The sequence below is a fragment of the Mustela nigripes genome, chromosome 2 (assembly GCF_022355385.1).
Source record: "Mustela nigripes isolate SB6536 chromosome 2, MUSNIG.SB6536, whole genome shotgun sequence".
Taxonomy (NCBI): domain Eukaryota; kingdom Metazoa; phylum Chordata; class Mammalia; order Carnivora; family Mustelidae; genus Mustela; species Mustela nigripes.
Genome location: NC_081558.1, coordinates 61,341,828 through 61,366,977, shown reverse-complemented (window position 1 = coordinate 61,366,977; position 25,150 = coordinate 61,341,828). Strand labels below are relative to the sequence as shown.

Below are 25,150 nucleotides of genomic sequence, written 5' to 3'. Positions count from 1 at the left end.
CTCTCTGCCTGCCTCTCCATCTACTTGTGATTTCTCTCTGTCAAATAAATAAATAAAATCTTAAAAAAAAAAAAAAGAAATATGCTCAGAATCTCACTGCTAGTAAGTGGTGGAGGTGAGATTGGAACCAGGTCTGACCTGATCCAAACAAAGGTCTTTCCCCACCCAGCTGCCTCGATGGGACACTTCCTGGCCATTCCTGCCATACCTTCCTCTCTCGTTCCAGCAAGGGCATGGTCTGCCACTTGTTGGGCAAAGGGGTGCATTCTGTGGGTATAAGAGCAGAGCCCACTCTCTAACTGTTGAGATGATTTATGCCCTTGTTTCCCACCAGATTCCCACTCCCTTTTGGCCCTTAGAAATCCCAAAGCTTGACCCTGGTGTCTTTAATCCGTCTTCTTCCGAAACTCCCGGGTTACTCACTTGATCATTTTATGTCGTGGGTATTTGTGAAGGCTGCCTCAGAGTCCCTGCAGGGTAGTATGCAGAGTAAATGCATCTGTCAAAACCCAGCCTGCTCTGAGCACCTACTCTGGGCTTGTGCAAGCGCAGATTAGACAAGGAGACAGCAGGGTGTGATGGAAACAGGTAAACAAGGACAGTACACTGGAGTGTTTTGTTTGGGCGCCTTTGCTTCTACTCCTGCCCCCAAGGCAGAGCCAGTTTGACTCCTGAGTGCTCAGCCAGTGGCCTTGCCTGTCCAGAGTGACCCAGATCTGCTCAAGGGTACTTGAGATGCCCTTTCTGATAATATGCTGACACAGAAACCAGAGCGTGGAGACTGGTTGTGAATTGGCCTGAGATCCAGCACATCAGGCTCCGAGTCTCTGATCCTGACTTTACGGGTCTCCTCAGGCCATGGACCTCCAGTCTCGGATTCTGAAGCGTGTTCCACTGGAGCAACCAGAAATGATCCCCTCCCAGAAGCAACTGGCAGCCTCCATCTGTGTCCAGTTTGGGGAGCACTACCTGGCAGAGAAGGAGTTTGCCAAGGCAGTGCGGTCTTATAAGGATGCCCTCTTCTACTCGCCCTTTGACAATAAGGTGGGGTCCTCAAAGCCAGAGCCTCCCCCTTCTCTTGGGCTGTGATGCCTTGCAGAGTTTCCTGCCTAGGGGCAGAGACCAGGTCCTTTCCTGTGCCTCGCTGAGTACCTGAGGTATAAGGGCCCTGAGACCCATGGTGTGGGGAGCCTGCTCTAGCTGACCATGGGGCCCTCGAACCAAGTCTGGGAAGCCTCACTTTGGACAGCCACTTGTGGGAGGTGGAGTGGGAAAGACCCTGCCAAAAGTCATGTTAGTCTGGCATTTCTGGGTCCCCCTTGGAGGTGGTGACACAGTGAGAGCTGTGGCTGCCTGGGGTCTTTGGGCACAAACTCAGACTAAGCTTCCAAGGAGGTTTAGGGTCATGAGGGTGGTGTGACTCTCCAGAGAGAGTGGGTGGAGTCCATACTAGGAGAACGGAGAAAAAGCTTAGTGGCCCAGCCATTCATTAATTTAACAATCATTTGGGGCACCTGGGTAGCTCAGTTAAGCATCTGCCTTTGGCTCAGGTTGTGATCACAGGGTCCTGGGACTGAGTCCCACAGGCTCTCTGCTCAGTGGGAGACTGCGTCTTCCTCTCCCTCTGCCTGTTGCTCTGCCTGCTTGTGCTCTCTCTCTCTTTCTTTCTGTCAAATAAATAAAATATTTAAAACAACAACAACAACAACAAAACATGTACTCGTTTAACAGATGTCTCAAACATGCCAGGCACAGTGCTAGGCCTGGGAGACGGTGGGCCCAGACCTATCCCTGCCCAAAGACTGCCTCAGGGAGGGGGCACAGATGAGCACATTTGTAGTTCCAGTGCTACACGATATGTGCCTGCATGTGGGTCTGCACACTGTGGGAACTCAGAAGATAGGTACCTGCTCCGCGCCTGGGGCACGGAAGGCAGCCCAGAGATGGTTAGGTCAGAGCCAGAGCTGAAGGAGAGGTACAAGTTATACTTAGTTAGTAAAACACATGGTATGATTGGAGAACTGGTAAAGGAAAAGAGTAGAGCCAGAGACCTAACAGAAATGGGTGATGAGAGCGGGAGACATTAGCCTCGGAGTTTCCCCTTGACGCTCGCTGGTCCGTTTTGTCTGGTCTTGTCACAGGTGGTGCTGGAGCTGGCGCGACTCTTCCTGCTGCAGGGACAGCTGGACCTGTGTGAGCAGCACTGTGCCCTCCTCCTACAGTCTGAGGAGCACCACGAGACCGCCTCTGTGGTAGGAGCCCCCAACCCCGAACCTTCTGCCTGCCCTCCCCAGGCTCCCTGTGACTCTGAGGGCTGCTTCCCAGCCCTAGAACTCAGTCGCCTGGCTGCCCCACACAACAAGGGCTGCCAGGCAGAGGGGATGGAGTGTGGGGCCGCTGCCCTTCACCAGGTAGGGGTGGCAGCAGGGACCACGTCAGTCTTCTGGGCCCATCCAGGGGGGGTGGAGGGGGAACCACACCTATAGCTGGTGAAGGCAAGGGTGGGACAGGTTCCTGGGTTTAAAGAAGAGAGTGGGAAAAACGCTCTCCTGCCTGACTTCTCTCCTCCCTAACATCCAGGCAGCCACCAGGGCCACCCCTAGAAGAGGGGAGCCCGCATTCCACCTCTGCTGCTGCTTGCAGCTGGCAGTTTCCAGACACAGGCGGAGAGGCTAGTTCTGTTGCAGCCTGTCAAAGGGTCCTTCTGGTGTCCAGCCCTGGGCTTCTCTTCCCACTTACATCCTCTCCCTCTAACCCCAGTCAGGTCTTCCTTCTGGGCTCCTCCTGGGGCCACTTCTCCCAGTGCCTAGAGAAGCTTCCCCTGGAAGTGCTTTCTCACCAGCCCTGCTTATCCCCACCCCTGGCCAGCCTACCCACCAGGGAACTCCAGGGCACTGTGTGTTTTCTGACAGATGATGGCTGACCTGATGTTTAGAAAACAAAAATATGAAGCTGCTGTCGATCTCTACCACCAAGTCCTGGAGAAAGCGCCAGGTAACTGCCTGCATTAAGACTGGCTACAACAGTTCCCACCCTGCAAAGACTGTTCTCCCTTGAGAAGGGTGGGCCCCTCCCCTCCTTCCTGACTGGGCAGAGGAAGCCCCTTCCTCTCTGATTTGTTCCCAGAGCGGCAGGAAACTGATAAAGCCTTGATGGAACATGCTGGCCCTTCCCCAGTCCAAGGGGCCAGTTCCTGGTCTCCTGGTCTCAGGCAGGGCAGCATTTGGCACCAGACCCAGGAGAACCTGTCTCTCCCCACATCACAGCCATTGGACTGAATGTGGCTCCCTTCTGAGGTCACAGCACCTGGAGGTGGCTCGAAATTCTCCCTTATGGGTAGCTACATTTCTCCCTCATTGCAGTATCAAACCACACTCTTGCTGGGGCAGGGACCATACCTGATGCTCAGACTAGAGCCCCTGGAGGCCCAAAACCAGCTCTGCCTAGAGGCCTAGCCGAGTGCAACTGTTAGGAGTGCGGATCCTGGAGCCAGATGGCCTATGTCTAACTCAAGCTCTTCCGCTCACCAGCTGTGTAACCTTTGGCAGATAACTTCTTTGTGTCTCAGTTTCCTCATCTGTGAAATGGGAAGCATTGGTACCCCGTTGTATAGTTAATATATAGGCAAAGCGCTTCATGCCAGGTACTGTACAAGTGTTAGCTATTATTACTACTTTTCAGTATGATGATGATAATTCTCTCAACTGTGGAGACCAGTGGAGACATTGAGGCTGCTGGGATGTCCAGGCTCAGCCCAAACCAGGCAGTGTCTGCTGGTCCCCTCCCTTCTCCATGCCATCTGGCAGCACCCAGACGGATCTAGCTAGTGGTTAGCATAGCCTGGAGATTTCTGCTTTCTTATTTTAGACAATTTTTTGGTACTGAATAAACTAATTGATCTGCTATGGAGAAGTGGCAGACTTGAAGATGCCCCTGCCTTCTTTGAATTGGCCAAGAAGATGTCCAGCCGCATTCCTTTGGAGCCAGGCTTCAACTACTGCAGAGGCATCTACTGCTGGTGAGTGGAGGGGGGAAAGGGAGGTCAGCATGATCTCTAGCAGGGGGTTCTTCCTAGCGGACACGCTGGGCTTCTGTAGCAATTCAGCGTGCAGATCTGGGGTGGGGGTGGGGGGGGGGTGAAAAGCAGCGATCCAGCCCTAGTGTGCACAGACTCAGGGAGTGGTCCCTGCAAGTCCCTGCCCTCACTGGCCCTCAGTTTCTGTTTCTGGTTCTTGGGTATTTCTCTTCTCCGCTACAGGCACATAGGGCAACCCAACGAAGCACTGAAGTTCCTAAACAAAGCACGCAAGGACAGCTCGTGGGGCCAGAGTGCCACCTACTACATGGTGCAGATCTGTCTGAACCCAGACAACGAGATCGTGGGCGGAGAGGCTTTTGAGAATCTGGTGGCTGAGAGCAAGTAGGGGCCTGGCTGACCTAGGGTGGGGGTGGGGGCGCAGGGGCAGGACCCTGGGAAAGGAGGGGAGAGCCTCGTGAGCTGCGGGGTCCAGGCCAAGTGAGGGCCCCACGGGTTCCGGGTTCCGGTGTCCAATGGCTGCAGCTCCACCGACAGGAAGGGCTCAGAGCAGCATGGTGTGCGCACCGCGGAGAAGCTGCTGCGTGAGTTCTACCCGCACTCGGCCCGGGGCCAGACCCAGCTGCGACTGCTGCAGAGTCTCTGCCTGCTGGCCACCAGGGAGAAGGCCAACGTGGAGGCGGCGCTGGGCACCTTCATCGAGATGGCGCAGGCTGAGGTGGCCGGCGCGCGGGACAGGCGGCTTGTGGGGCGAGGCTGGGGGCCTAGTGCACTCACGCCAGCTTACACCCCCCCCCCCCCCCCCCGTGCGCAGAAGGAGAGCGTCCCCGCCCTGCTGGCCATGGCACAGGCCTACGCGCTGCTGAAGCAGGTCCCCAAGGCGCGCACGCAGCTGAAGCGTCTCGCCAAGGCCCCGTGGGCGCTGGATGAGGCCGAGGACCTGGAGAAGAGCTGGCTCCTGCTAGCGGACCTGTACTGCCAGGGCGGCAAGTTCGACCTGGCGTCGGAGCTGCTGCGGCGCTGCGTGCAGTACAACAAGGCAGGGGGCGCGCCGCCGTCGGGGGAGCGGGGACGCCGGTGGAGGCAGGGGGCGAGGGGCGCGTGGGCATCGGGGGCAGAGGAGGTGCGGGTTAGAACTGATGTGAAGAGGCTGGACAAAAGAGGGCACATGCACGCTAAGGAAGATGGGAATGGAACCGGGGGCAGGATCAGGGAGTGGGACCGGGCTAGGTAAGAGGAGGCGGTCAGGGTGGGGCAGCCAAGCTAGATGGGAAGGGGTGTCAGGGTCAGAGCCGGAGAGCTGTGGGGAAAGGGGTCATGCCAACGTCGGGGTAGCCTGGAGGGGGCACACGGTCGACCCCTCGCAAAGGTGGGAGATGCTACTGGAGACCCTGAAAGGTTAGAGTTAATGCAGCTCACCACCATCCTTTGCCCCCCCAAATCTCCCCTCCCCTGTGGGTTGTACCCTGTGCTGGGATGGGGTGTGGCTTTCCCTACAGTCCTGCTGCAAGGCCTATGAGTACATGGGCTTCATCATGGAGAAGGAGCAGTCCTACAAAGATGCAGCCACCAACTACGAGCTGGCCTGGAAGTACAGTCATCACGCCAATCCTGGCATTGGTAAGGCAATCAGCCAAGGTGCATGTGGGTGACCTGGGCACTGGGCAGGAGGACCGAAACCCTGGCTCTTGGGTAGTTAGGGTGCCACTGTCTGTGTTCCCTGTGCCCCTGGACAGGCTTCAAACTCGCTTTCAACTACTTGAAGGACAAGAGATTTGTGGAGGCCATTGAAGTCTGCCACCATGTAAGCCATTGTAAGCCCCTGGGATACATTAGGGGTGGGGTGGGGGGCTGGTGCTGTGGCCTGGTCCTGGTGCAGAGATGGACACCCCCTGCCTGATGCTGCACCCCTTTCTTCCTCTGTCCCAGGTTCTCAGAGAGCATCCTAATTACCCCCAAATCAGAGAAGAAATTTTGGAAAAGGCCCAAGGGTCTCTGAAGCCTTAGCTGTGGTCAGTGGGAGCCAGGGTGGGTGGAAGCCATCAAGCTAAAGAAGTTTCTTGGAGGGGTTGGGAAGTGGGGCAGGGGAGAAGAGATTCAGAATATGATATATTCTTACCCATTTCTCTATTGTGTGTGGTTTATTTGAATCATGCCTCATGTGGTCTAAGGGCATCCCAAAGCTTTGTGTTTTTAAGGCACAAGAGGCACTTTTGCTCTGAGGAGAAGAGGGATCCACCAGCTTAACTTATGCTGGGCTCACTGGGCACCTTCTGTTGGGTTCCATTTTTATTCCAGACTCTGAGGGAGCAGAGGGGAACAAAGAGGTGGTTTGGGGAAAAAAAACAAAAACAAAAACAAAACTCCCTACATCTATTTTCATATTATTATGTTAGTTTATAAATGCCTCCCCTCCTCTATCTGGTCTTCAGACCCCCAGGGCTCAAGAAGAGACTCCTCACAGCGTCCTGCCCAGCTGGGACACAGACAGGACGACCAGCTCAGAAGGTCCCACAGCTGAGGCTGTGTGAGGGAGGCCATCATCCCATAGGCTGTGGAGGCCCTTGGCTCACTCTGTCCATACATTCTGTCTCCTTCCCAGGTCCTCCGCTGGCCTCTGCTGCTCCTCACTGGTTTGGGACAAACCCGATTACCCATGACTGGTACAGCCCAAGAAAAAAATAGCTCCCACTTCAGATTTTCTAAAAGACACTGACCAACAGATTTATCCTCCAGAAACCTTTTTCACGCCTTGGAGGACAAAAGCAATGGTCCCTATTTAGAGGAATTATGTTACTTGTAACTGGCAAGAGAGTGGCAGAGGTCACTTTAGCTGCAGCTCCCACCACCTCTCTTCTTGTTTCTCATGATGCCAGTAACAGGCCCGGTTTGGCCTCAGAGGAAGGAACTCTGAACTGGGAGTTAGGACTGTGACCTTCCCAAGAGCTTCTGCTCTGTGGACTTCAGTGTCCCCCTCTGTGGTAGGAAATTAGATGAGATGTGCCTGTCCCCAAAACCATAATACAAATCCCTTCCAATGATATACAGCAAATAGTTTATAGTTTAATAGCCATGTGTTTAAAAATCATTGTTACATAATAGAGAAAAATAACTAGCATGACAAAGTCATGAATTCATGAGTGCTGTTACTCAGAATGGTTCTAACTTTTAAGTATATCAATATAATTGATATAAAGCAAAATACTTAGTATGAGTAGAATACAGCAAAATTTTCAAGAGAAGTTGTCCAGTGATGACAGTTTGGGAACCGGACAGGTAGGGGTCACGTTTAGAACAGACAGAATTATCCTTGGTGGTGGCTGAGCCTTGTCTTTGTAACACCCCGCTGACCACATGGATGGCCTCTTGATCTGAGTCAGTCATCTGGAATGCTTTCCCCAGCTTACTACCATCCTTCCTATGGGAAACCGGTCCCCTTTACTAGCATCTGCTTTACAATCTGGTTTCTTGGGGTGGCTTGTTGAGAGACAGGTTTGTCTGTATGGAGAATGGTGCTGTAAAGGATTATACATTAATCACATTTTTATTACTGTAGAACCCAAATGGTCTTCATTTATCTTTAAAAAAAAAAAAAAAAAAAGGCCAGGAAGCGATCTTATTGCCCTAGACAGGGAGGGGGTAGGTTCAGTCCTGCCATGGGCTGTGTCCATGGTTTAGGGCCCCGTGGGGGCTTCCCGCCAGGGAACTGGAGTGGCCAGGAGTTGCTGTCCAGACCGCCAGGCTAATCAGAGCAGGGCCTCGGAGCCCTTGGAGAGACCCAGACTTTGAAATCATGCGTGCTGAAGCAAACTCTACAAAGAGTGTTCTCAGCTGAGGACCAGCAGCAGGGAGACAGAGCAATGCAATGTACCAGGATACTCTACCAGGAGAAGCCAAAGTCCTGGCTAAGCTGCTTACAGGGACAGGCTACCCATCACAGGCCAGGCACCAAGCTATGGATCCTCCTCTGACCATTGATGATGAGGCCATGTCCATGCATGTTCAGAGGTAAGAGACAGATACCCAAAGAGTAGCAGAACTGGCAGAGAGAGGATAAAACATAGAGATAGTGGCAGAAACATGAAAACAATAAGGAAGTCACAAACATGCCCCAGGTACTCTCCTAAGTGCTGCGTATATGCGAACTGAATGAGCTTTTGAGACAAGCCGTGTTATTTGCACAGTATTGAGGACACCAAGACCCAGTGGTGGTAAACAGGCAGTGTGATTTGCCTAAGTCACTTTGCTAGGTAGGAGAGCTGGGATTTGAACCTGGCATTCTGGGTCCATGTTCTTACCCCATAAGCCTCAGAGATAAAGTTAAGGAGAGCCCAGCACAGACCAAAAGGCAGAGAATCAGAGCCAGATCTAGTCTCCTTATTTGGTCTTCCCTTCCAGCACTTTGTATAAATCGTTATTCCTAAGGGGGAGGCTGACCTTGCTCCTCAGGCCCTAGGCTGGGAGTCCCCAGGGCAGGGTGCGGCCTGCTCCTTTGGCCCACAGCCGGGCTGCTGGGGACAGGTCAGACGAGTCTGGCTGGTGCAGATGGTTGAGGTCCTGCAGCTTCCTGTGCTCAGCCCGACAGGAGGACTCTACCAGCCACATCCCACTGTCTGCCCCTAACTGGGGGCGGGGGCTTCATTCTCTAGGCCAGGCCCCACCCAGCTCAGTGAGACCAGTGGGAAACAGCTGAGCAGAGAACCATCTCAGAAGACTATACACTGCCCCAGCTCACCACCACCCTGGGAGATCACTGGGGAAGATGGGCTCGTGGGAAGGGAAAACTGCTCTGCCTGGAAACCTCCCAGTGGGCTTCCTGTCTCCAAGGTGAGAGGCCTGCATGGGAGGAGGCCCACTGGGTTGTGACCCTCACTCCTACCCCAACATAGCCTCTGAGTCCACCATCCTGCGGGGACAGCCTCTCCCTCCCCCCACACTACCTCCCAAGGGTATACCCCCCATCTCCCAGTCCCACAAACGCAGTCCACAGTTTAAAAATAGAGCCTCTTTATTGGTACCTGTAAGCTCAGGTACAAGGTGTTCCCACAAACACAGGCTGGCAAGGCCTCCTGGGCAAGGCGGCAAGCCCAGAGCCTGGGCTTCTTGGCACAGACATAGAGAAAAATGAATAAATTATAGTTCTGACGCTCAAGGACGATACAGAAATTAGGATGCAAAACTCAACATCGGCAAACAAAGAGCATAAAAGCCGAAAGGGCCTCTCCTCACCGGAGCCAACTGGCTTTAGGGCATGGGCAGGTGGCTGGGGCTGACATGCAGTGCCCAGCAAGCCCTGAGATAGTCGTCAGGAGCGTGCTATGGGCACAGAGGCTAGTCCCTTGCCCTCTCTGGGCTTCCTGCTTCCCTTCTACATTAGTGGGCCCAGAATAAAGCCTGTGGCCTTTGGGGAGGAAGACCATAAGGCAGAGTACAGGAAGCAGAGGGGGCTGTGTCGGGGCAGAAGCAGGTTTTGGTCACGGTTGGCTTGGCCTGGCCAGTCCAGTCCAGTCCAGCCCAGCCCAGCCCAGCCCAGCCCAGCCCCCTAGCTAGACACTGTCCCCAGTCACTTGCCTCTCATAGCCAGGCTGCTGCTGCAGTAGACTATAGGCACCCAATCCACACCTGGTCTGTACCAAAGCCCAGGCAGGGTAGGGGATGCACGACAAGGCAGAGGGACTTGCAGGGGTCTGTGCCCTACCCCAACTCCAGCACTGCCCACCAGCCAGAGGGGAGAAGCCTATACCTTCTAGTCTCCAAATAAATTATGGAAATAAATTATAGTCTTCACAGTCCAGAAAATATAGCCACCCATGGGTCTGGGGCTCAGGGTGGCAGGAGAAGCCATTAGAAGTGGCAGATTTCAGCCCTGTCTTGTTCAGGCTAAGGAACATCACATGAGACCGGAAAGGGGTCTGCAAAGCTCCAGGGGAGCCATATTTCCTCCTGTTCCTGGCACACACCATGGAAAGTGGAAGAAGAGACTGCGTGGGCTCGGGGGATGGGTGGGGGGCCCAGGTGGCTGACAGGGAAAGCCCCCTCCCTGCCCTCTCTTCAGCACGGAAGTAGTTACAAAAATAAATAAGTCAATCCAGAGTGTTGCACAAACTCAGGAGTGCCTACATGGATGAGCCAAAACTCTTAACATACAGACCTCAGGGAGCCCCCAAATTACAACAAAGCAGCAACAGGGCTCTTAGGACCACGAAAAGGTCCCCCAGTCCTCACACAGGCACCGGCTCCACCAGAGGCGCTGGGGCCGGGTCCTCAAACAACTGGCTGTCCATGAAAGGTGCCGGGGCCTCAGTGGCTGAGTCCACCAGGCCCACAAGGGACTCCAGGAGGCAAGCGCCGGTGTCCCCTGCTGGAGAAAAGGTTGGCAGGGGGAAGAAGGGGGCCTCCGGATTGTCCAGGCTGTCAGACACCTTCCGGGAGGTGTAGTGAGGCCCCAGACTATAGTCTGGCAGGGCCTGGAGCAGCTCGAAGGAGTCGCAGGAAGACAAGCTGAGGTCCACAGAGTTGCTCTGGCCAGCATCTGAGCTGGGCAGCACTGAGGCACCAGGGAAGCTGCATTCTCCCAACCCTTCAAGGCTACTGTTCAGGAAGAAGCTGGCATCCAGGTTGGCGTTTTCATCCAGGATGCCTGACGTGAGGCTAGAGCTGGTATAGCTGTGGGTCCAGCTGGCCAGGCCACCGGGCTCACCAGTACCAAAGATATCAGCTGGGTGGAAGCAGCTGAGGTTGTCCAGGCTCCCCACTCTCCCTTCCTCTTCCTCCTCCTCCTCCCCTCCCAGGTCAGAGTCACTAAGACTCAGGACCCGGGCCAGGCTGTCATCATCCATGTCGGCCTGGAAGCCAGGGCCAGGCAGGGCTGGGTGGGCGGTGCCGCTCGGGGCCTCGCTGGTGCCCGAAGCTGTGGAGGAGTCGGTCATGTCGCTGCTACAGCTGTTGTCTCCCAGCTCGCTGCTCACGGGGGGCTTGGCTAGTGGGAAAGCAGGGGCCAGGACCTGCTCACCAGGGCTGGCTGGGCCATCCTGGCTGGGCGCCTCCAGCTCCCCCAGGCTCTCGGCCCCCTGCTCCAGCTGCAGGCGGGTGAGGGTGTGGAGGAAATGGGTCTGCACGCGGGCCTGATTAAATTCTACACGGCCCTTGGGGTTCTTGCAGCCCTCCCTACAGCAGCCGCAAGGGAACGCAGTGTGGTCCATCTGCAGAGAGAGCAGAGCATAAGTAAGGATCCTATAGAGCCCAGAGAAGCCCGAGCTCAGGTTCTGCTTCCCGGCCTGTACCTGGCACTTGATGCCCGCCAGACTGCAGCTGCAGGTCTCGGGGTCACAGACCCGATCACAACGACAGCCACAGTCCTCTCGGGACTGGCGCAGAGCCTGCAGCTCCCGCTTCTCCTCACGATCGATCCTTCGCACCCCAGCAGCCCGCAGCAGAGCCCGCCGTCGCCGGGCCGGGTAGGGCTGTAGGAAGGTCATCTCCTCCAACCGGCCACCTGCCACGGCCACGGCCAAGTCCTCTTCCACAGAGGCATCATCAATGGTGTCCGCTGTGAGTGGCAGGCTGGCCTCTGTCTCAGGCACCCCCGTCTCTGCAAGCTGTACCACAGCAAAGAGGAAGGATGTGAGAGACAGACAGGGGTCTTGGCCCCCACCTCCACCAGTCACTGGACAAATGTTCCCCACAGGCTTATTCGGGCTGAGCACCATGGATACCACAGTGAATGTGAAGGCCAAAAACACTGCCCTTGGGGCACTGGCAAAGAGATTTCCTGTTCCTGTCATTTCCCCAGTTCCTGGACAAGCCCCCAGCCTCCCTCCACAGCCAGCCTGACACCCCACCCCCAAGGTCACATCAACTATCCATCCCTCACATGGCACAGACAGACAGCTTCAGGCACCATGCCCCCAGCCACTACAGCAAACACAGGCCCTTCCACACCCCACTCTGTCTGCGGATCATCCAGGTAACAGGCCCTGATGGAGCAATACTGGCCCCAGAGGCCTCCTTCCCTAAATTAATAATGAGCATACTGGCTCCCACCCTAAAAGCCCCTCCCCTCTAAGGCTAGGTCTTCAGAAGCCAACCAAGAGCCCCTGCAATGGAGACGGGTCTCCCCTACCTTCCACCGGAGCGCCTCCAGCTTCTCCTCCTTCAAGCGTAGGCGCAGCTTCTCACGCCGTGCCCGGGCTTGCTCCTGGGTGAACTCAGCCAAGGAAAAGCGGCGGCAGGCACTGTGGCGGGGGCCCATACCCAGAGTGCAGCCACCACGGCTGGGTACACTGGTGAAGCCCTGGCACCGTGGAAAGTAGAAGACGGTGATACCATCAAAGGCGACACGGCCTGGCCGCCTCCGGGGAGCCCGCTTCAGGATGGACAGGGCTGGAAGGCACAGAGGGAAGGCACAGGACATTAGTTCTCTGTGAGGCTCAGCAAACCTCCAGGAAGATGGTACTGAATGACCTTTCCTCTCTCGTCCTGCTGTGACTTCCCACCCCGAGAAAAAAAGAAATGGATCTGAATTTAGGAACCAGCCTGGCTAGGATTAGAGTTGGTAAAATTGAATGGCCCTCCTTACTATTACTTACCAGTCCAAATGAGACTGTTAGATTAAACACCTCTGTCATCTTTATTAGCCATTTATAGGTTCCTTAGGCAGTTTTCTATAGGTTTTTTTTTTTATTCATTTGTAGGAACTCTATATATATGATATTAAAGACACTGATCATCTGTCTAAGCTATCTGCAAATATTTTAGTCTTTTATTTTTGTTCAAGGCATTTTACAAAATAACTTCTAAGGCCATGTAATTAAAAATATATTGACCTTTTCCTTGAGTTTCCTGCATTTTGCAACAGGCTTAGAAAGGCTCTTATCTGAAACTGCCTAAATTATGGATTGTATATTGATTACTAAGCTATATTTGGTATATTCTATACAAATACTGGTATCCTATTGCTTTTTTTTTTTTTTTTTTTAATATGGAACGCTTCACGAATTTGCGTGTCATCCTTGCGCAGGGGCCATGCTAATCTTCTCTGTATCGTTCCAATTTTAGTATATGTGCTGCCGAAGCGAGCACGCCTATTGCTTTTAATTGAACCATAAATAGTTGCCTTAGAACAGCTGAATACTGGCAACTGTTATGTATTTCAACTTACTATTTTGCCTGTCCCAATCCAATACATAGAATTCTTATTCTCTCAGCAAACTGAACTGGGTAGCACTTACTGAACAATGTTAACTACTAGTGGTGACAACATCCTCATCTTGTTCCTTAGTGGGACGGCTTCCAGTATGTTCTCACTGACAGGAATGCCAGCTTTTGGGCTGAGACACATTTAATCACTTAAGGTAGAATTCACTTATTACTATTTTACCAAGGGCCTTATCTAGAAGAAACATGACATTTTATCAAGAGTTTTTCAGCATCCACAAGCGGCTCTCTTATTTTTCTTCCTCTGATATAGTCATTGGGTAAACTCTAAGACTGGATTTTATAAATATTAAACCATTCTTATATTGCCAGAATAAATCCAGTTTAGTCAACATACTGTTAGGTTTTATGTGCTAAAAACCATACTCTCTTTCTATGTATAATACACAGATACATATATTAATACATAAACAAAGACATCATTCCCAGGGATTAAAATGTCACTGCAGTAATAATTAGGAAAAATATGTCTAAAAAAGTTCCCTGGGGTTGGGGGCAGCAATAATGAAGAACAAAATTGAGGAATACTGCTTTAGGGCTCTTTGTCATTTTGAAATCAGAATGACGCCAGCTTGAAAAGTAACTGGGGACGAAACCTTTCCACTATGTTCAGGCAAAACCAAACGGCATTTTGACAGGAGAGGGACCGGCCTGACAGGCCCCGCAGTACAGTGTGGGGCGTACAGTGTGAGACTCTAGTGGTTCAGTTGGTAGGACAGGGTGTGCAAGCTGGAGAAATGAAACTGGAACATAAGGGAGGAGTTGGAGCCAGAGGGCCCCAGGGCGATTCTGAGGAGCTCCGTCCTGACCTGCAGGACTTCTAAGCAGGGAGTCCTGAGGTCAAAGGTGAATTGAGCCGGGCCCAGGTGCCTCTGGACAGTGGCCATTCCTCAGTGACCACTGTATTACGGGAAGTGGCCACGGTGGAGAGCCAAAGCCATTGGGACACGACCTCCAGAGGCCAGCATGGCTTTGTCAGGGGCCTCCCAATTTCATTTTCAGGAAGGAAGGAGGGGTGCGGTGGTTCTGAGGAGAGAGGGACTCACGGGGGAAACTCCGGGGACCACAGAAGTCACGGTCAGGCAAAGGCGACTGATCCCAGGGACCCTCCTCATCGGAATCCCAGGCTGGGGAGACTGATGAGCTTGGAGAGCAGGAGCGAGAACAGCGGCCCGAGGAGGACAAAGAGGAGGAGGAGGAGCAGAGCGAGGAGTCGTCCTCATCCAGCTGGTCAAACTTCCTCTTCAGGGGCCCAGTCATGGTGGGGCAGGGGGTACTCTGGGGTCCGCACACTGACAGCCTGGAGTGGAAAGGAGAAACCTCTGGGTGGCAGGCCTGCAGAAAGGCAGCGGCTGCTCAGTCTCGACCAACTTCCCTTACCCTCCAAGGTGTCCCAGGCCTCCCCCGTGGCTCTGCATGCAGGGGGATGGCTTCGAGAGGTTTCCTGCCACAGGCAGAGTACCGAGGTCCAGACCCTCCTCTTAGCACTTACAGATTCCCACCATCTCTGCCCAAAAGCCTTCCTAGGACACCACTGGGAACCTTCCCCACTACCTCCTACAACCCACCTACACACATGCATTCACCAGACCAACAGATGGACCAACAGACCTCAGCCGGGCCTCGTTCATTCCCCGACAGGAATCCTGGGGGCTGACTCACTGGCTGGGTGATTCACACAGCTCGCATCTGTGTGCCTTTGTGTGTGTGAGGCCGTCTGCAGCAGCCTGCACAGACAGCCCTGTACAGTGGCTCTCCTTCCCCCTCCTCCTCCACCACCACCCTCAAACACTCCTACAGATACACCACCCTATGCACGGGCGCGCGCACACAGACAGACAGACAGACAGACACACACACACACACTCTCTCTCTCTCTCCTTCTGTCTCTGGGGCCAGGCTGACCAGGGCACTCCGGGAAACAGGCTGCCTTCGACACTGGCCCCGATTCCCAGACACAGGACTTTCCGGAGCCCCTCCTCTCCCGTGACAGAGCCACTCAGACTTTCCCTCAGAAACCCCCGCCCCGCAGAAGTCCCCTGTTTCCAGGCCTGGCTGTGCTTCATGTGTCTCTAACAACTCCTGTTTGATCTTAAAAATGCATCTACATCTTGCCTCGACTCCAACATCTAGCTCTGTTTGTTTGAATTAACTTCCTATGGAAAATTATTTTTTTCCTCTCAAAACACACACACACACACACACCACCACCAACAACAACAACTCTTAGTGAAACTGACCAATCAAGATGACATCCAGGTGTCTCCTGTTTGTAGCTTGGTGACTTGGGGGTACCTTAGGACACAGCTTACTGTGTCTCCCCTTTAGGGGCTCCCACCCCTAAATGCCTCTGCTATCCCTGGAAATCCCCAAAGGACTCAGGCCTAAGGGCTGAGCTACCTAGTGTCTCTATGTCCTACAGGGCTCAGGCCTGGGCCCCAGGAGGTCACCAGGAGGAAGGGGAAACGGTGAAGAGGCCCTAGCGCTGGGGAGCCCCTCCCCCACTGCCATCACAGGAAATGAGAACAGGAAAAACCGACCAGAAGGCTGGCAATCTCCTCTCCTCAGGTGTCCTTTCTAAACACCCTTGTCCCCTTTGCCAAGCCTAGGACAGAGTCTCTGGATCCTACAGCTAGATAGAAGGTGCGTGGTCAGTAGACTTACTGGATAAAATTCATCCTGAGCACAGCCTCTCCCCACAGAGGAGAGAGAAGCAAGAGAAACTCTTCTCCTGGCTAACCCTTCACACTGGGCCAGGGGAAGAGAACGCACAGGTGCTTCCGGGGACTTCTCAGCGGGTAGTTTCTCAGGCTTGGCACCCGCAACCCCCGCCAAACCACAAACAAAAACAACCCAGCTCCCAGCTGACCTGCATCCTCTCCTAGGAGTTGGGGGAACTCATGACCCAGAGCCAGGCGCACACACATGTACACACGTGCAGACCCCAGAGACAAACACAAACACACGCCGCCAAGCCACACACACATACCCTGCCCTACCAGCCCGGTGGGGAGACCCCATCCTCTCCCAAACTTCAGATGCTGTCCATAGGGTGCTGAATGCCTCATCACACGCCCAAGCTCAAGACCCACCCACCGCCAAAACCAAATGCCCACTTTGTATCTCTGCCTGGCTGTCCCTAAGAAACATAAAATTCCATAGGCCCCAAATCGAACCCCTTGTCTCTGTTCCCCACCCCCAACCTGTGCCATCTGTTCCTCTTCCTATGTTCCCTATCTTAGTAACGGCACTGCCACCCACCCAGTTACTCAAGCCAGAAACCTGCAGCCATCCTCAACAACTCCTTCCTCCCTCTCCCTCCGGCCACATCCAGGCCCCCAGTCCTGCAAGCATACACTAGCTCATTTAATGCACACAAGGCTAGGCAGAGACAGTAGGGACTAGGGAGGCCATCAGCATAGGATTAAGAACCTTGGCTCCAGAACCAGACTGCCTACACTGGAACCCTGGTTTGGCTGTTACTCGGCTGCGTGACCCTGGTCAAGGTCCTTAAGCTCTCGGTGTCTTCAGTTCTTTGTCTTAAAACCTCACAGGGTTGGGAGGTTTACAAGAATCAGTACGTGTCAAGTTCTTAGGACAGTGGTAAGTGCTGAGTGAACATGGCATTCTACACTGTGGGAAAAAGGAGCTCCTGGATACAACATGTGAATCTCAGTGATGTCATATGGAATGAAAGAAGCCAGATGCAAGAATACACGTGAATGAAGTTCAAGGAAAAGTAAACCCAATCAGTGATGATACAAGTCAGAATGGGAGGGGTGGGAGTTTGATATGCACTGGGGACAGCAGTTGAGGGGGGAGCCTGGGGACTTCACATTGCTGGGTGAGTGGGTTTCTTGTAATGTTCTGTGTTACCTGGCTGGTGGTTCCACGAATGTCTAAAACTAAAAACTCAGGACGCCTGGGTGGCTCAGTTGGTTAAGCAGCTGCCTTCGGCTCAGGTCATGATCCCAGGACCCACATTGGGCCTCTTGCTCAGCAGGGAGCCTACTTTTCCCTCTGCCTCTGCCTACCATTCTGTCTGCCTGTGCTCGCTCTCCCCCCCCCTCTCTCTGATAAATAAATAAAATCTTAAAGAATTCATATGCTTTATGCATTTCATGTATGGCTCCTTCAATTTTATTACCTTATGTCTCTGTCCCCACTGCAACTGTCAATGTTCCAGGCCTCTGCTCCTGCTGTACCCCTGCAGCCAGAGTGATCTTCCTAAAGATCTCTGCTTGTCATCCCCATGCTTAGGAAAGCTGGGCCTTAGGATCAAGCCTAGAATTCCACGAGAGGCTGAAGCATACCTGGCTGCTGCCTCCCCCTTTCCCTCACTATACTCCAGCTGAACTTGCAGTTCCCCTAATTGCCATGACCTGCCCGCCTCCTGGCCTTTGCACAAGCTGGAACTCAGCCTACTCTCCTTTAACAGTCATTTCCAAGAGGGCCTCCCTGAAACCCCTATTTCTCACTCTTGACTACATGCCTCTCTGGGCTCCCACAGGCTCTGGGAATCCCCTACCCCACCCTTCTCTCAAAGTCTTGCTGCAGCCTCGCTGTCTTTCCCTCACACCAGGCAGAGGGCCTCTCTGCCTGACCATCCCTGTTCCCAAGTTTAGAGCAGAGTCTGGCATAGAGAAGGCACCTAAGGACCAGCAGAGGTGGACCTCAGTGCAACTTCCTGATCCTGTCAGTTAGTCTGGGGGTACACATGTGCAGACCAGAGATCCGCCTGTACTGGAGCCATAGGAGGGGGTGGCTCTGAGGGTAGGAAGCTCGGGCTGTGGTCCGATGCCAACATAGGCATCTCAGGAGACACCTTGTTCCCCAGAAGTAAACAGACAGATACCAAGCAAGCAGATTTAAGCCAGACACCCTGGCTCTGCCTCGGGCATGTCTACAGAATGGGAATTTAAGGTGAAGGTGTTATGAATGTCAGGAAAAACAGGGACACAGGGAAGCTACAGCCATGCTGCAGGTTCTAGTGGTGAACCCCAGGAGGATCTGCAGACCTAGAGTGTAATGAGAACTTAGCTCTTCCCTGATTCTCCTCTGGGGTGGAGGGAGGAGAAGGAACAGCCCTTGGGTCTTGTGCTTCTCTGTCCCACCTGGGAATCCAGAGACCAAGAGAGGCAGAGGCAGGAGATGAGAGAAAGACTCAGCAAGAGACAAGGACAGGCCAAGTCAGAAAAAGGAATGAAGATAGTGAAAGAGTCCAAGAAAAGTGTCAGACAGTGAGTCAGAGGAGGGGGGAAGGGCCCTCCGCAGCTACCCAGGAATCAAAATCCCAACCATGGCTCTGTTCCCAGGGTGAACACGGCCCCCTCCTAGGGTCCTGGAGGAAGGAAAAGCAATTCCCAAGAGTTGGCTCAGACAGAAATGCCACACACCCCCCAGAGGAGCCCCAGAGACAAGCCCTGAATCAAAGAGAGCAAGGCTTCTTCCGGGATCTGCCTGGGCCCTGAGATCAGGCCACCCTCCTATCACCACACACAGGAGTGGGATGGCTAGGATGAAGGGGTGAGACTTCCCCCACTCTACTACTCCCCAACTGTCTACACACTCAGGGCACACTGAATCCCAGGAAGGTCCCCTCATCCTGGGGCACCAGGCAAACAAAAGCTCTCTGGTAGCCAGGGGAGTATCTCAAGGCCTCTGGGAAATCACATCAACTCCTTTCTGCAGCTTGCAGTCCTCATGTCCCAGCTCCCTACCAGAGCTGATACTGGAGAGAGAGCACCTTCAGCTTCATCCATCCTCCTCTGGGAATCTGAAGAATGTGTCCTTTAACCTCAGATCCCCAGGCTCTGGTCAGGCCAGCTCCCCCTAACACCTGGGGTCACATGACTTCAGACTCTCAAGAACTACTTCCTGGGACAAGGAAAAGACACCTCTGAGTACCTCTGGCCCCCACTGGCACTGGCTAGAAAAACACTCTGGGCAGAAGCACAGAGAGGGCAGACAGGAAGCCTCCGCATACCCCATCCCCCCATCTCTCAGAAAGTGATCCTGGGGGAGGGCACAGTTCCTCAGCCTTGGCCTCCAAGGCCTGGCACTGGGTAGGTGCCAGATGTTTGCTGCCTACAGGAGGCCAACTGCTCCTGCAGAAGGGAAATTGCACCTGACAGCAACTGCTTCCTCCAGCTAAGCAAGGCCTCCTTCATTCTCATTCATTCAACAAATATGGAGCTCCCACGGCATGCCAAGCACTGAGTCAGGCACTTGGGCGGACAGGGAGCAAGATCCACACTAGGGTTGCACTCTTGCAGCTTTGAATTTAGGAGCAAGGAGTATAGTTACAAAACCTTGATGAGTGCTGGGATGGCAAGTGGGAGGGGTGGGAAAGGAGGGGGAAAGCTGAGGGTAAAAAGAATCTTTAGGAGGAAGAGAGGTAGAAAGTTCCAGAGGGGGCACAGCAGGAGAAAGCGAGCCAGAATGGTGAGGGGGAGGGGCATCCTGGGACAGGTTACGAGAGCCAGGGCTGGCAGGGCAGGCTTTAGCCTGAGGGCACTGGAAGCCACAAAAGGGTTTAAGTAAGGAGTGACAATACCAGATTTGCATTTTAAAAAGATGGCTCAGTCCCCGACCGTAGGGGGGGTGTGACTAGTTGGCCCCAGGCCAGGGTTAGGTGAGTGATGACAGGACAGGGAAGGCAAAGGAGAAAGGGGACTAGGCTTGCCGACGAAGAGGGTGGTGATGTCAAGGATTGGAGGGCGAGAGGAGGCGGCCTGCTCCAGAGGACTGTGAGACATCTGAGTGGAGGTGTGGGGTGGGCAGTGGAGCTGGGGAGAGCTTCTCCAGTGTCAGAGGAGTGTAGGCTATGTGTGTATCCGTGCCAGAGAGCTGGAGTGACTAAGTGTGTGAGGGCTGCTGTGGTGGGGACATCCAAGGGTGCGAGTCTGTGGAAGGGCCCCCAGGGAGGGGAAACTGAGGACCGGGAGGAAGTACGTGCTGTAGAGGGGAGAAGTGCGTGGGAGAGAGCCTACGTGTGCCCGCGGGTGTCCGGTGGGGCTGCTGCGTCCGTGACTCACAGCGGCGGCCTCTGCGTGTGACGGTGACTGACAAACAGGTGAGCGTACGACACAATCCCTCCTCCCTCCCTCCTGCCGGGGTCCGTGACTCACGAAGCCTCACTCCTCCACGATCTTCTCTCTCCACTCCCTCCCTGACCCCAGCCGGCCGGGGGCGCCAGGCACGCGCCCCAACCCCGGCGCCTGCCCCCGGTGAGGGGGGGAGCCCGAGGAAGGCGACAAATGTCACCTGCTCCGGCCACGCGAGGAACTTCTGAAAAGTTCTCAAGCAACTGGGTCAAAAGGAAACTCCTGTGGACGCGCGCACCCCGTCACCCCGCCACCGGCGCCAATCTCCGCTCAGCCGCCACCCGCACCCGCCTCCGGGCTCCGCGACTTCATGGGGGTACCGGCGGCGGCGCGGGGGAGGGGAGCGGAAAACCTGCCACTCTCTCCTCTCCGCCTCCCCTCCCCGGACGCCGGCCGGCCGCGCGCAGGCAGGGGCCGAGCCGGCCCGTCCCCGCCCCGGCGCCGGGGGTGGAGGGGCAAGTGGCAGGGGCCGGAGGGGCGCAGCCCCTAGCGCGGGACGCTCCCTCCCCAAGATCCCGGCCCGCCGGGCCCGCAGCCCCTCGGCGCTCACCTGCGATCCGGGAGCTCGCCCGGGACACTGATGCGACCCGCGTCCCGGCCGGGTACGCCCCCCGCGCCGCGACCCCGTGCGCGCTCAGCCGGGCTGCCGTCGGCCCGCCGTCCGCCCAGCCGCCCCTCGGGCTCTGCGCGTCCGGCAGCGGCGGCGGCGGCGGCGGGAGACTGGCTGCGCCCGGCCCCGCCCGCCGCTCCGCCCTCCTCGTCAGTGGAAAACTCCGGGGCTCGCAGCGCTGACGCACGCCCGGCCTCCCGCCAGGCAGCCCGACAGCCCCGCCCCGGAGGCGCCACCCACCCCCCGCCCCGAGCCGGGTGCAGCGGCCCGCTGGGCCTCCCTGCGGACCCTGACCCTGCGCGGGCGGCGGAGCTAACCTGCGCCTTCAGTAGCCCTCGCCCGTACCCCTCCCGCAGTTTCTTGAAGTCGCCGACGCTCCCAACCGGCAGAGCGGGGTCAAAGAGATCCCCCACCTCGCAACACGGCCCCCGTTCGCGGATGGGTAGACTGAGGCCCGGAGCAGAGCGGAGCGTCCGGAAGGCCTCCTCTAGGCTTTCACCCCCGCCCTGCCCGAGGCAGTTGCTATCATCCAATCTAAACGTTCTTCCTCTGCGCCCTTCTTACCACCCACCCCCAGATCCGCCTGAAAAATAAACTGTGACTGGAGAGGAACCTGGGCAGAGAGAAAGGGGAACGAGGCGGTGGGGGGGGGTCATCTGTGGGCCTGACCTTCACCTCTGCCCACAGGTCTGAGACCCTGCAGAAGCCCTGAGCTGGGAGTTCCTGGAAACAGCTATCCCCTACCCACTCCCTCCCTATATCTCCTTAAAAAAAAAAAAAAAAAAAAAAAAAAGAGAGAGAGAGAGAGAGAGATGTCTTCCAAACCAGACACCCTGGCCACTTAAAATGGCCCACTGCCTTCTCTGCTCCCGCCAAGGCCTTTCCTGACTAGGGGCCAGCTCTCCCTGATTACTACACAGGGGAAAGTGTGTACATGCCCCGGCAGCGATCCCTGGCCAGGAGACCATCCTCTGCCCTTCTCCCCAACCTCAGATCAGACCTTACCCAGCACACATGTCCCTTGAGCGTTTCTACCTTCACGCCTTTGCTACACAGCGTTCCTCTCGCCTGGAATGCCTGTCCGCCTTCTCGCCGCTTACCAGAATCTCATCGCCTTTAAGGTCTCAACTTGCGCTGCCTCCTCCAGGGAGCCTTGGTGGGAGCTTGACCCTCCCCCTCCCAGTCCTGCTCCCGCTGCATTCTGGGTTTTTCTCTGACTGTCCTAGATGAATGCTGTTACTCTCTAGCCCAACCCTCAGGATTCCTTTCTACCTTCCCCCAGGTAGGGGTTGGGGTGATCTCTCCAGCATGGATGGCTCTGGGCTGGAGATGATGGTGAGGGCCCCTTGAGCCACAGGTGTTTATGTAGAGCCAGCCAGAAGGGGTCTGCCTGCCCTTCACCTTTGCAGGGAAGAAAAATAGGAGGAAAGCAGGTTGGAAGAAGCTACAGCTCTTGCCCGTGCTGTATGTATGGAGTGTCTATGTCTGGGGGACTTGTAGGGATAGGTATCTGGCAGCTGGAGCCAAGCTTTCAGTGACTTCCCAGTGTCCTAAAGATGAAGTCTCAACTCTGTGGGGCCTACAAAGCCCAAATAATCTGGCCCTTGCCCACCTTTGCAGCCTTACCACGCTCTCCTGTGCTCCCACCCCCCACTCCCCTGTTCCATTTCAGTGTCTGTAATAGGTATATGTGTCTTTTTATTTATACTCTATGCATGTAATATTGGTACGGCTGCATGTAGTTTTAATTTACATGTGAGATATTCTGTTCTAAATCTCATTAAGTTTCTTCCAGCCTTCTCTCTGCACTCTCACCCACACCTCTTGATAACCACTCCAGTCCCTTGGCCAAGGCATGTTTTGGGGACTGTGTCCTCCTCATCCTGATTCAGACTTCCCAAGATGCTCATCTCCAGCCTGTACTTACCTCACACTCAGTTGTGTGGTTTACTTGTGCATTTCCTTGCGTTGTCTGGGAGTGGTGGGAAGGCAGGGGCTGTGTTCGACTCTCCTAGGTGCTTGGTAAGAACCTGTTGAATACATTAAGTATACTTAGTAAATGTATACAGGGAGCTGAAGCTCTAGGAGTGTGCAGGGCTGGAAGTGGAGATGGAAGGGTCATCAGCATAGAGCAGAACGTTGAAGCCATGGGTGTGGCTAAGACAGCTCAAGAGGGAGTTAAAGGCTCCAGAGCTGGGTGTTGTTAGAGGTGACTCAGCCCTTAGGGCTATGATGGCAGGTGGCCACCCACCCACCACAACCCCTTCAGACATTCAGCCCTGTCCTCCCTGTAACTGCTGGTTGCAGATCGTTTTGGTTCCAAGGAATCCTTTCTTCCACTGCTGCCTCCTTCCTGCCTCAAATCCTTGGGTCAGGTCCCCAGGTTAAGGGAGTTTCTATGACTTAGAGTGTAGTGAAGTTCTAGTTGTTTCCCCTCTCTCTGGACTTCACTCTTCCAATGTGTAAAATAGAGGCACTGGACCAGAGAACCCCACCAGCTTCAACATTCCTTGAGTTACTTTCTAGAAGTCACTGCCTGCTGATCATCTGGGCAGGATTGAGCACTTGTGTTAATGCGGGTGTCTCAGGCTGCCTAGGTTTGCATTCTGCTGGCCAGTGTACTGGGAAAACTAGATGGGACAGAGACCGGGGCAGGGAGTTGGCAAGGGGTGGAGTGGGGGCTTAGAGCAGGGAGCCCAAGGGTTGGTGGGGTTTGGGGGGCAGGAAGGGAAGAAGAGAAAAAGAGAAAATATAGGAGAATAAAAATAATCAAATAAGTGATGTGTTTTCTCTAGCAAAGTGTCTCCCTGTCCTGGGATGGGCTTACCAGATGTTCCCCAGATGTTGTTGGTGATGGGAAACATCTCCCTTTGGGATCCCAACTAAGCTCTTCCTGTTCATGGAGAAATGAAGGGTCTGTTCCAAGGCAAGGAGGGTGGGGTCTGGAGCAGCCCCATCTGTGACTATGGCACATACATAGGCAGAAACACACCCACAAACCCTCAGGGAATTTCTGAATACTTAACAAGAGTCCAGAAAATTTCTCAAACATTCAGCATCCCTGGACCACCCATTTTAGGTAAATAAAACTATTACTAGTTTTAAATAAATATTTTCAAACTTAAAAAGGAATGATCCCATCTGAAAAACTAAAATTAAAAGAGGAATGCCAAATGTGGAAGATTGAGAATTAACCAGATCTGTCATACATTTTTGGTGGGTGAGGTGATGCAATCACTTTGGAAAATAACGTGGCAGTACCTAGTAAGGCTGAACATAGGTAAGCTCTATGATCATCTTAAAAAAAAAAAAAAAAAGTAGTAGCTTTATTCATGACAACCTAGAATTGGAAACAACTGAGATGTCCAAAGGATGAATGGAAACAAACTGATTTACCCTGCAATGGAATGTTACACAGCAACGAAAAAGAACAAATGCTTGACCCTTGCCAGGACAGGATGAAATCTTTAAAACATTATATTGATTAGGGGCACCTGGGTGGCTCAGTTGGTTAAGTGTCTGCCTTCCACTCAGGTCGTGATCCCAGGGTCCTGGGATGGAGCACTGCCTCCCCCCCGACCCCCCTCACCCCAGAGTCTGCTTCTCCCTGTGCCCCTCCTTCAAGTCGTGGGTGTGCAGGCTTTCTCTCTCTCTCTCTCCCACTCTCTCCCTCTCAAATAAAATCTTAAAAACAAAACATATTGACTAAAAGAAAGCAAGCACAAAAGAGCAGTAACTGTAATTCCATTTTTTGTATAAGTTTAAACAGTGGAACTAGATAAATAACATTACCTTTGGGGGTATTCAAGGGGAAGAGCCATAACAGAACCTTCTGGGATGCTGGAGATGTTCTATATCTTGATTTGGGCAGTGGTTGGTACATACATAGGTAAAAATTCAAGTTCCCCACTTCAGATTTGTTCAGGTTCCTGTATGTAAATTTCACCTTGCTAAAAGGAGCAGGGAGGGAGGGTTTGGCAATCGGAGTGAGGTGATTGGGACAGAAATGCCCTTTGTCTCAGCCTTCCACCAGGAAATCAGCCTACCTCCTTACCAATGAGGAATACCAGGGGCTCAAAGGTCAGGTTCAACTGTTTAGATTTCTGAGATCGGTAAGAATTTTTTTCCATCATGATTCTTAAATGGAAGAGGATTCATGTTATTTTGCACCCATAAGTTTTA

General features: G+C 54.1%; 2 protein-coding genes and 1 non-coding gene across 7 annotated transcripts in view; 1 reads left to right on the top strand and 2 right to left on the bottom strand.

Annotated features, from left to right (window-relative positions):
- TTC21A (tetratricopeptide repeat domain 21A) overlaps positions 1–9,244 on the top strand; it is a 36,373-nt gene extending 27,129 nt beyond the window's left edge. The window contains exons 20-30 of one of the 5 annotated variants that reach the window (XR_009402427.1): positions 856–1,044; positions 2,142–2,252; positions 2,913–2,994; positions 3,868–4,018; positions 4,259–4,420; positions 4,574–4,754; positions 4,851–5,075; positions 5,536–5,656; positions 5,773–5,850; positions 5,966–6,048; positions 6,469–9,244. Coding sequence is in view for 4 of the 5 variants with exons in the window: in XM_059390513.1 (XP_059246496.1) it covers positions 856–1,044; positions 2,142–2,252; positions 2,913–2,994; positions 3,868–4,018; positions 4,259–4,420; positions 4,574–4,754; positions 4,851–5,075; positions 5,536–5,656; positions 5,773–5,840; positions 5,966–6,043 (1,368 nt within the window). In the remaining variant the exon portion in view is untranslated. Of the gene's footprint in view, positions 1–855; positions 1,045–2,141; positions 2,253–2,912; positions 2,995–3,867; positions 4,019–4,258; positions 4,421–4,573; positions 4,755–4,850; positions 5,076–5,535; positions 5,657–5,772; positions 5,851–5,965; positions 6,124–6,468 lie in introns of those variants that run through there. The other 4 variants (XM_059390513.1, XM_059390515.1, XM_059390514.1 and 1 more) reach the window with 4 other exon arrangements.
- On the bottom strand, positions 9,027–21,024 carry CSRNP1 (cysteine and serine rich nuclear protein 1). The gene is made up of 5 exons (XM_059390520.1): positions 20,909–21,024; positions 14,299–14,552; positions 12,159–12,418; positions 11,320–11,634; positions 9,027–11,238 (listed from the first exon to the last, which is right to left on the bottom strand). The coding sequence occupies exons 2-5, from the start codon at positions 14,510–14,512 to the stop codon at positions 10,258–10,260; spliced, it is 1,770 nt and encodes a 589-aa protein (XP_059246503.1). The 5' UTR covers positions 14,513–14,552; positions 20,909–21,024; the 3' UTR covers positions 9,027–10,257.
- Positions 13,011–13,117, bottom strand: LOC132012646 (U6 spliceosomal RNA). The gene has a single exon (XR_009402651.1). It is a non-coding gene; the product is annotated as a U6 spliceosomal RNA (small nuclear RNA).
- Positions 21,025–25,150: the final 4,126 nt, after the last annotated feature.

Coding starts and splice junctions, on each gene's coding strand:
- CSRNP1 (XM_059390520.1), bottom strand. CDS start 14,512: ATGACTGGGCCCCTGAAGAGGAAGTTTGACCAGCTGGATGAGGACGAC. Junction 11,635..12,158: donor TGGAGGCGCTCCGGTGGAAG/GTAGGGGAGACC, acceptor GCTGTGGTACAG/CTTGCAGAGACGGGGGTGCC. Junction 11,239..11,319: donor TGGCGGGCATCAAGTGCCAG/GTACAGGCCGGG, acceptor CTCTCTCTGCAG/ATGGACCACACTGCGTTCCC.